The sequence below is a fragment of the Ranitomeya imitator genome, chromosome 2, assembly GCF_032444005.1.
Source record: "Ranitomeya imitator isolate aRanImi1 chromosome 2, aRanImi1.pri, whole genome shotgun sequence".
NCBI classification, from domain to species: domain Eukaryota; kingdom Metazoa; phylum Chordata; class Amphibia; order Anura; family Dendrobatidae; genus Ranitomeya; species Ranitomeya imitator.
This window is the reverse complement of record NC_091283.1, coordinates 396,390,406-396,399,857: the sequence shown is the minus strand read 5'-3', so window position 1 is coordinate 396,399,857 and position 9,452 is coordinate 396,390,406. Positions and strand designations below refer to the sequence as shown.

Sequence of the window (9,452 nt, the reverse complement as noted above, 5' to 3'; positions counted from 1 at the left end):
TTTTTCTTACGGTGTTTACTGAAGGGGTTAACTAGTGGGCCAGTTTTATAGGTCGGGTCGTTACGGACACGGCGATACTAAATATGTGTACTTTTATTGTTTTTTTTTTTTTATTTAGATAAAGAAATGTATTTATGGGAATATTATATATTTTTTTTTTCATTATTTTGGAATATTTTTTTTTATTTTTTTTTACACATTTGAAAAAATTTTTTTTTACTTTTTTACTTTGTCCCAGGGGGGGACATCACAGATCGGTGATCTGACAGTTTGCACAGCACTCTGTCAGATCACCGATCTGAGAGCAGTGCAGGCTGCTTCACAGTGCCTGCTCTGAGCAGGCTCTGTGAAGCCACCTCCCTCCCTGCAGGACCCGGATCCGCGGCCATCTTGGATCCGGGGCTCGAGCAGGGAGGGAGGGAGGTAAGACCCTCGCAGCAACGCGATCACATCGCGTTGCTGCGGGGGGCTCAGGGACGCCCGCAGGGAGCCCCCTCCCTGCGCGGTGCTTCCCTGCACCGCCGGCACATCGCGATCATCTTTGATCGCGGTGTGCCAGGGGTTAATGTGCCGGGGGCGGTCCGTGACCGCTCCTGGCACATAGTGTCGGATGTCAGCTGCGACGTACTATCCTGTCCATGGTCATAGGGGCCCACACCACATGGACGGGATAGTACGTCCGATGTCAGAAAGGGGTTAAAGAGTACAATATAAACATATAATTCTCACCTATACATCTCAGCACCACGATACATCTCCTCCCTCAGCTCCATCTCCCACTCTACCCGTGCTCTCCGTTCTGCAACAGATCTAAGACTAACATCTTACATAATCCGATCCTCATACCTACATCTTGAAGACTTCTCTCATGTTGCGCCAGTTTTCTGGAATGCACTACCACGGATGATGCGACTTATACCTAGTCCCCACATTTTTAAGCGTGCTTTAAAAACATCTCTTTAGACACCTATCACCTCATTTCACTAATCTATCTCTCCCCTGCTCCCTCAGTCTCGTCCCTTCTATCTGTCTCCGTATCCTCCGTGCACCAATAGCACTTGGTGACTGCACATGACAGATCCTGGCTGATGACCGGATCCTGCAACTTTATGTGAAAACCCCTATTTATCATACTGATGGCTGCACCGTACATGACGGCACGTCCTATGTGTTGTGTCCCCCTATTTCCTTATATTGTAGCCTGTGAGCAGCCGGACCCTCACGCCTCCTGTAACTGCTGAACTATGCGTTACTCTGTATTGTCTTTGTTGTCTGTACACGTCCCCCCTTATTTGTACAGCGCTGCGGAATATGTTGGTGCCATAGAAATAACATTATTATTATTATTATCACAACCAGCACAGCAGAGTCCTGCAGACACTGAGGCCCCTGATCATGTGACCCCTGACTCCTCCCCTCCTGTGACCTCATCACAGGTCCTGTGCGCACAGAACAGCCATATATGTGGTGTGCGGCTCTGCAGGTGGAGGTAGGTGCTGGAGATTCCCCATTACTGGGCGCAGGGGACATTAACCCCCTCAGTGCTGCTATATAACTTACTGATGGAGGTTTCTTCTCTTTATCTTTGTGTTTCTGCCGGTCTCCATATTTCTTGGGTCCCTGTGACCTGAGCGGCTCTTGTAGTGATAATTTCCACCACTCCCTGTGCAGATTCTGGGGGGACGGACATAAAGCACATGGTGTTCAGGCCTCCCTTCATCTTTATTACATGGATCCCAATTTGAGTGTCTCCACCATCTTCATTTTCTGGTATCGCCGGTGACAGAGCTGCCTTCATATATTACATGCTCCCATCCATACAAGAGAGAATACTAAATCTACACATTATATTTCCTCATATGTTTACCCTTATTTTTTCCAGTAATTGTGATATTACATGGGATCTTTATTCTGTTACAGCGTCATCTTCTCCCCATTCAGGTCTCTACAATATCGGATCCTCTCAGTGGAGATCTTCTATATAAGAGAATTCTCCTGAGTGACCCTACAAGGACGGATAGGGACAGGGACAAGATGGCGGAGAGGATATTACCCCTCACCCTAGAGATTCTCTTCCGGCTTACTGGAGAGGTGAGAGATTCTGATGACGTCACATTACATCATTCTTATCTATGGGAATAACAGATGGACAGAACTGGAGAGGTGAGGACTCTGGATATGTCTGTAGTGAGGTTTATTAACGTGTCTCTCCATAACCAGGATTACACAGTAGTGAAGAAGACCTCTAGGGAGCACTGTCAGGCCCCTGTGTCTGAGGGATGGGGAAGACCCCTCAGCCCGATCACGGGGCCTCCACCTCACCCCCTGATACACGAGGAGATCAATGACCAGAAGATCCTAGAACTCATCTACAAGATGATTGAGCTGCTGACTGGAGAGGTGACACTGCTGGGAATGCTGGGACATTATACAGTAACGCTATGGAGGGATCGGGGGATGACGGTATCATTGTATGTGTCAGGTTCCTATAAGGTGTCAGGATGTCACCGTCTATTTCTCCATGGAGGAGTGGGAGTATTTAGAAGGACACAAAGATCTCTACAAGGACGTCATGATGGAGGTTCCCCAGCCCCTCACATTACAAGGTAATAGATTAAATACACACGGCCTATAATTATCTGTATGTAAAGAATGAATTCTGTCCCTGTATGTGTTTCCTCCAGTTCTATCCAGTAAGAGGACAACACCAGAGAGATGTCCCCGTCCTCTTCTCCCACAGGACTGTAAACAAGAAGATCCCAACGTTCCTCAGGATCATCAGGTAGATGGAGAGAAGGTGTCATGAGATCTCCCCTATGATGTGTAGAAGGCTGTGAAGGTCTTGTGCTCAGTTTTTTTTTATCCACCAGAATTATACACTGAGTGACCAATTTATTAGAGACATAATTAAAATTTCTGTATATGGTAATTAGACCAATGACACCAGAGTTCAGCAAAAAATGAAGTGATAATTTTTCAGTGTGAATTCACATTAGATTGAAAAACAAGAGTGATCTGAGCAACTTTGAATGAGGCACAATCATCGGTGCTAGGGTCAGGACCAGTATTTCAGAAACTGCCAACTTTGTGAGATTTATATGTATATTGTATCAAGACTCTACAGTGAATATTGCAATTGATAATAAACTTCCATTGAAAGGGGATCATGTGGATATTAAAAACTCATAAAAAAGATATTAACAACCGTTCTCAGGAACAATTGGTACACAACTTATGCAAAATGCAACTGAATCATAAAATAATAGGAAATTCAAGTGAACTGATCGTTTCAGTCTGGAAAAGATGGAGATCTTACCTAAGCATTGTGGACGACCAAGTTCATAATTTCGTGGCAGCTGTTTACCCTGTGGTAGGAGGACAATGCCCCATGCCCCAAAGTAAAAAAAAAGTATCCTGGCTTCATTGGCCAACATTTCTACACCAAGTATAATCAACAACAAATTGCTTAGATTCTGATGGCCATGGTAACGTGACGGGATAAAGCTGACCGTAGAAATTATATGTTGTCAGAATCTTCTCGCAATTTTCTGGTTATAGAAGCTTTAGGTTAGAATTAACAGCCAACAGGTTGGATTTATACAGTCTAGCAGCTCTTGATAACTTCTGCTGTCATGTCATTTGTGGTCATCTTTTGAATTTATAACCTTTTCTATTCTTTCACACAACTTTCCCATCTGTCTGAGACTTTTCCAATTTTTGTTTCAGAGTAAAGATCTGCCCCATATTAATACTACAGAGACATATGTGAGGGGTGATGAGCGGTGTGAAGAGAAGATTCCTACAGATAACCGAACAGGTTAGTAGTGACCACTAAATGCTGAGAAGTCACAGATTTTATTCTTCCAGATTCTGATACAATTATGTGATTAATTTTTAGGGTGCATTACTCACCATTTTCATACTTGTTTTTTTTTATATTTACTGTATGTTTTTTTGCAAAATGTCGTTAGGCAATATTGAAATGATGCTTTTCAGAATAAATAGAGAGAGTAAATCTCTGTACATTGTGTTCTGGATGTGCAGAAATACGATTGTTGCGTCCAATCACTGGTCACAGCAACAATTCATCGGTCACCGCTGAGATTAGTAAGCGGCTGAAGTGGTCCCAGTTATCAGGTAAGTATGCCTTATTATTTTATCATACGCAAGACCACAGTTTTTCCAATCAATGAGATATATAATATAATAATTTTACTCTGGATCTCTTTACATTTATTTTACTCAAACCTGAATTCAGGATAAGGATTACAAAACTGAGATAGCAGGGAGACTCCTATGGAAATGGTTTAGGCCTATTGATTTAACCCCTTTACCGCCAAGGGTGGTTTGCACGTCAATGACCGGGCCAATTTTTACAATTCTGACCACTGTCCCTTTATGAGGTTATAACTCTGGAACGCTTCAACGGATCCCAGTGATTCTGACAAAGTTTTCTCGTGACATATTTTACTTCATGATAGTGGTAAAATTTCTTTGATATTACCTGCGTTTATTTGTGAAAAAAAACGGAAATTTGGCGAAAATTTTGAAAATTAAATCACAGAGATCTGTTACACAAAATACTTAATAAGTAACATTTCCCACATGTCTACTTTACATAAGCACAATTTTGGAACCAATTTTTTTTTTGTTAGGGAGTTATAAGGGTTAAAAGTTGACCAGCAATTTCTCATTTTTACAACAACATTTTTTTTTAGGGACCACATCACATTTGAAGTCATTTTGAGGGGTCTATATGATAGAAAATACCCAAGTGTGACACCATTCTAAAAACTGCACCCCTCAAGGTGCTCAAAACCACATTCAAGAAGTTTATTAACCCTTCAGGTGTTTCACAGGAATTTTTGGAATGTTTAAATAAAAATGAACATTTTAACTTTTTTTCACAAAAAATTTACTTCAGCTCCAATTTGTTTTGTTTTACCAAGGGTAACAGGAGAAAATGGACCCCAAACGTTGTTGTACAATTTGTCTTGAGTACGCTGATACCCCATATGTGGGAGTAAACCACTGTTTGGGTGCATGGGAGAGCTCGGAAGGGAAGGAGCGCCGTTTGACTTTTCAATGCAAAATTGACAGGAATTGAGATGGGACGCCATGTTGCGTTTGGAGAGCCACTGATGTGCCTAAACATTGAAACCTCCCACAAGTGACACCATTTTGGAAAGTAGACCCACTAAGGAACTTATCTAGATGTGTGGTGAGCACTTTGACCCACCAAGGGCTTCACAGAAGTTTATAATGCAGAGCCGTAAAAATAAAACAAAAATTTTTTCCCACAAAAATTATTTTTTAGCCCCCAGTTTTGTATTTTCCTGAGGGTAACAGGAGAAATTGGACCCCGAACGTTGTTGTCCAATTTGTCCTGAGTACGCTGATACCCCATATGTTGGGGTAAACCCCTGTTTGAGCACACGGGAGAGCTCGGAAGGGAAGGAGCACTGTTTTACTTTTTCAACGCAGAATTGGCTGGAATTGAGATCGGACGCCATGTCGCGTTTGGAGAGCCCCTGATGTGCCTAAACAGTGGAAACCCCCCAATTATAACTGAAACCCTAATCCAAACACACCCCTAACCCTAATCCCAACGGTAACCCTAAACACACCCCTAACCCTGACACACCCCTAACCCTAATCCCAACAGTAACCCTAACCACACCTCTAACCCAGACACACCCCTAACCCTAATCCCAACCCTATTCTCTAACCCTAACTTTAGCCCCAACCCTAACTGTAGCCTTAACCCTAGCCCTAACCTTAGCCCTACCCCTAATGTAAAAATGGAAATAAATACATTTTTTTTAAATTTTAATTTTTCCTTAACTAAAGGGGTGATGAAGGGGGGTTTGATTTACATTTATAGCGGGGTTTTTTTAGCGGATTTTTGTGATTAGCAGCCGTCACACACTAAAAGACGCTTTTTATTGCAAAAAATATTTTTTGCGTTACCACATTTTGAGAGCTATAATTTTTCCATGTTTTAGTCCACAGAGTCATGTGAGGTCTTGTTTTTTGCGGGACGAGTTGACGTTTTTATTGGTAACATTTTCGGGCACGTGACATTTTTTGATCGCTTTTTATTCCGATTTTTGTGAGGCAGAATGACCAAAAACCAGCTATTCATGAATTTCTTTTGGGGGAGACGTTTATACCGTTCCGCGTTTGGTAAAATTGATAAAGCAGTTTTATTCTTCGGGTCAGTACGATTACAGCGATACCTCATTTATATCATTTTTTTATGTTTTGGCGCTTTTATACGATAAAAATTATTTTATAGAAAAAATAATTATTTTTGCATCACTTTATTCTGAGGACTATAACTTTTTTATTTTTTTGCTGATGATGCTGTATGGCGGCTCGTTTTTTGCGGGACAAGATGATTGCGTGTTATTCTACTTTTTGTTCGGCGTTATGATAAAGCGTTGTTTTTTGCCTGTTTTTTTTTTTTTTCTTACGGTGTTTACTGAAGGGGTTAACTAGTGTGACAGTTTTATAGGTTGGGTTGTTACGGACGCGGCGATACTAAATACGTGTACTTTTGTTTGTTTTTTTATTTAGATAAAGAAATTAATTTATGGGAATTTTTTTTTTTTTTTTTACACGTGTGGAAAATTTTTTTTTTAACTTTTTTACTTTGTCCCAGGGGGGGGGGGGGACATCACAGATCGGTTATCTGACAGTTTCACCGATCTGTCTGAGAGCACTGCAGGCTTCACAGTACCTGCTCTGAGCAGGCGCTGTGAAGCCACCTCCCTCCCTGCAGGACCCGGATGCCGCGGCCATCTTGGATCCGGGCCTGGAGCAGGGAGGGAGGTAAGGAGACCCTCGCAGCAACGCGGGGGTCTCAGGGAAGCCCGCAGAGAGCCCCCTCCCTACGTGATGCTTCCCTGTACCGCCGGCACACCGCGATCATGTTTGATCACGGTATGCCGGGGGTTAATGTGTCGGGGGCGGTCCGTGACCGCTCCTGGCACATAGTGCCGGATGTCAGCTGCGATAGGCAGCTGACACCCGGCCGCGCTTCCCCCGTGAGCGCGGCCGACAGCGCTGGACGTACTATTCCGTCCTTGGGAAGTAGGGCCCACCCCACATGGATGGAATAGTACGTCCATTGGCACAAAGGGGTTAAAGCCAAAATCTAATTTTACTACAAATTGTATAGACACTAATAAATAAATGTTATAAAATGTATATGAGAATTAGTAAGCCCAAAAGGCACTGTTATTGAAAAATATCAATTGTTTTATTTTTGACAGATGACTGTAGCAGGAGCTCAAAGGAACATATGATATTTTCAGATGTTAAAGTAGATGACCCTAGCATCACACCACATACATTTGAAGAGTATGTCATTATCCAAGATATTCCTGCAGCCTTTCACAGCATAGATGTATCATCTGATCCCTTTCAACAGGTTCTTTCTACTGATTTGTCACAGACTTTTAAACAAAATAAAAATAACCAAAGGCATGGTAAACGTCAAAGATATCACGCAAGAATGAAGACATGTTCATTTTCAGAATGTGGTAAACTTTTTAAAGACAAAAGAAATCTTGATATACATCAGAGAATTCACACAGGGGAGGAGACATTTTCATGTTCAGAATGTGGGAAATGTTTTAGAAACAGATCAGCATTTGTTAGACATCAGAGAATCCACAAAGGGGAGAAACCATTCTCTTGTTCAGCATGTGGTAAATGTTTTAACAAGAAAACAAATCTTGTTAGACATCAGAAAAGTCACACAGGGGAAAAGCCATATTCATGTTCAGAATGTGAGAAATGTTTTAGTCAGAAATCATCTCTTGTTGAACATCAGAGAATTCACACAGGAAAAAAGCCGTATTCATGTTCAGAATGTGGGAAATGTTTTAATAAGAAAGCAAATCTTGTTGAACATCAGAGAATTCACACAGGGGTGAAGCCATTTTCATGTTCAGAATATGGTAAATGTTTTACAGACAAAACACCTTTTGTTAGACATCAGAGAATTCACACAGGGGAAAAACCATTTTCATGTTCAGAATGTGGGAAATGTTTTAATCAGAAAACATGTCTTGTTACACATCAGAGAATTCACACAGGGGAAAAACCATTTTCATGTTCAGAATGTGGAAAATGTTTTAATCAGAAAACAGGTCTTGTTACACATCTGAAAATGCACGTTGGGGAGAAGCCATTTTCATGTTCAGAATGTGGTAAATGTTTTACTCAGAAAATACATCTTATTACACATCAAAGAATTCACACAGGGGAGAAGTTATTTTCATGTCCAGAATGTGGGAAAAGTTTTAATCAAATATCACAACTTGTTACACACCAGAGAAGCCATACAGGGGAGAAGCCATTTTCCTGTTCAGGATGTGGGAAATGTTATGCAAACAAATCGCATCTTGTGAGACATCGAAAAATTCACAAAGGGGAGAAATAATTTTCATGCCCAGAATGAGGGAAATGTGGTTCTCAGAAATATGATTTTGCTAAACATCAGAGAACTCACACAGGGGAGAAGCAATTTTTATGTTCAAAGTGTGGGAAATGTTTTTCACAGAAAAGAAATCTTGCGCATTAGCAGCTATCTGAGACAGCCGAGAGCTGCTACTGCTCAGGAGTTGGCGGCGCCATCTCAGAGGAGGAAATTTTTTTTCTTCTCCAGCAAGATGGCTCCGCCTGTATAGACACCAATAGCTGCTACTGCGCAGGCGCGGCAGGTAGGGTTGAGCGAAACGGATCGTTCATTTTCAAAAGTCGCCGACTTTTGCCACAGTCGGGTTTCATGAAACCCGACCCGATCCCTGTGTGGGGTCGGCCATGCGGTACGCGACTTTCGCGCCAAAGTCGCGTTTTAGTGACGCGAAAAGCGCCATTTCTCAGCCAATGAAGGTGGACGCAGAGTGTGGGCAGCGTGATGACATAGGTCCTGGTCCCCACCATCTTAGAGAAGGGCATTGCAGTGATTGGCTTGCTGTCTGTGGCGTCACAGGGGCTATAAAGGGGCGTTACCGCCGACCGCCATGTTACTCCTGCTGATCTGAGCATAGGGAGAGGTTGCTGCCGCTTCGTCAGAAGCAGGGATAGCGTTAGGCAGGGTCCATTAACCCCCAAACCGCTTGTGCTGTAGCGATTTCCACTGTCCAACACCACCTTTTGTTTGCAGGGACAGTGGAAGCTACATTTTTTTTTCCTCAGCGCTGTAGCTCATTGGGCTGCCCTAGAAGGCTCCTTGATAGCTGTATTGCTGTGTGTACGCCGCTGTGCAAACCAACTGCTTTTTTCAAAGCACAAATCCTGTTGTTCCTTCCTTTCTGCACAGCTATCTTGTTTGTTTGTCCACACTTTTGATGTAATTTGTGCAGCAGTCCACTCCTTGTTATTGCTCCCTGCCATACCTGGCTGAGATTACTGCAGGGAGATAGTAATTGTAGGACAGT

The 9,452-nt window shown here is 42.5% G+C and overlaps 1 protein-coding gene across 2 annotated transcripts; it reads left to right on the top strand.

The window, feature by feature from the left end:
* Positions 1-1,439: 1,439 nt before the first annotated feature.
* On the top strand, positions 1,440-8,695 carry LOC138667011 (oocyte zinc finger protein XlCOF22-like). 2 transcript variants are annotated; one of them, XM_069755241.1, is made up of 7 exons: positions 1,440-1,489; positions 1,942-2,091; positions 2,221-2,400; positions 2,483-2,606; positions 2,685-2,782; positions 3,727-3,817; positions 7,278-8,695. In XM_069755241.1, the coding sequence occupies exons 1-7, from the start codon at positions 1,463-1,465 to the stop codon at positions 8,450-8,452; spliced, it is 1,845 nt and encodes a 614-aa protein (XP_069611342.1). In that variant the 5' UTR covers positions 1,440-1,462; the 3' UTR covers positions 8,453-8,695. The 2 variants fall into 2 exon arrangements, with proteins under 2 accessions (XP_069611342.1, XP_069611341.1); XM_069755240.1 differs by having other exon boundaries at positions 1,452-1,489; positions 1,921-2,091.
* The last annotated feature ends 757 nt before the right edge of the window (positions 8,696-9,452 follow it).

Excerpts from the sequence above, each read along its gene's own strand:
- LOC138667011 (XM_069755240.1), top strand. The coding sequence starts at position 1,463 with ATGTGGTGTGCGGCTCTGCAGGTGGAG. Across the intron at positions 1,490-1,920 it reads GTGCGGCTCTGCAGGTGGAG|CGTCATCTTCTCCCCATTCA; the intron begins GTAGGTGCTGGA and ends ATTCTGTTACAG. Across the intron at positions 2,607-2,684 it reads CCAGCCCCTCACATTACAAG|TTCTATCCAGTAAGAGGACA; the intron begins GTAATAGATTAA and ends TGTTTCCTCCAG.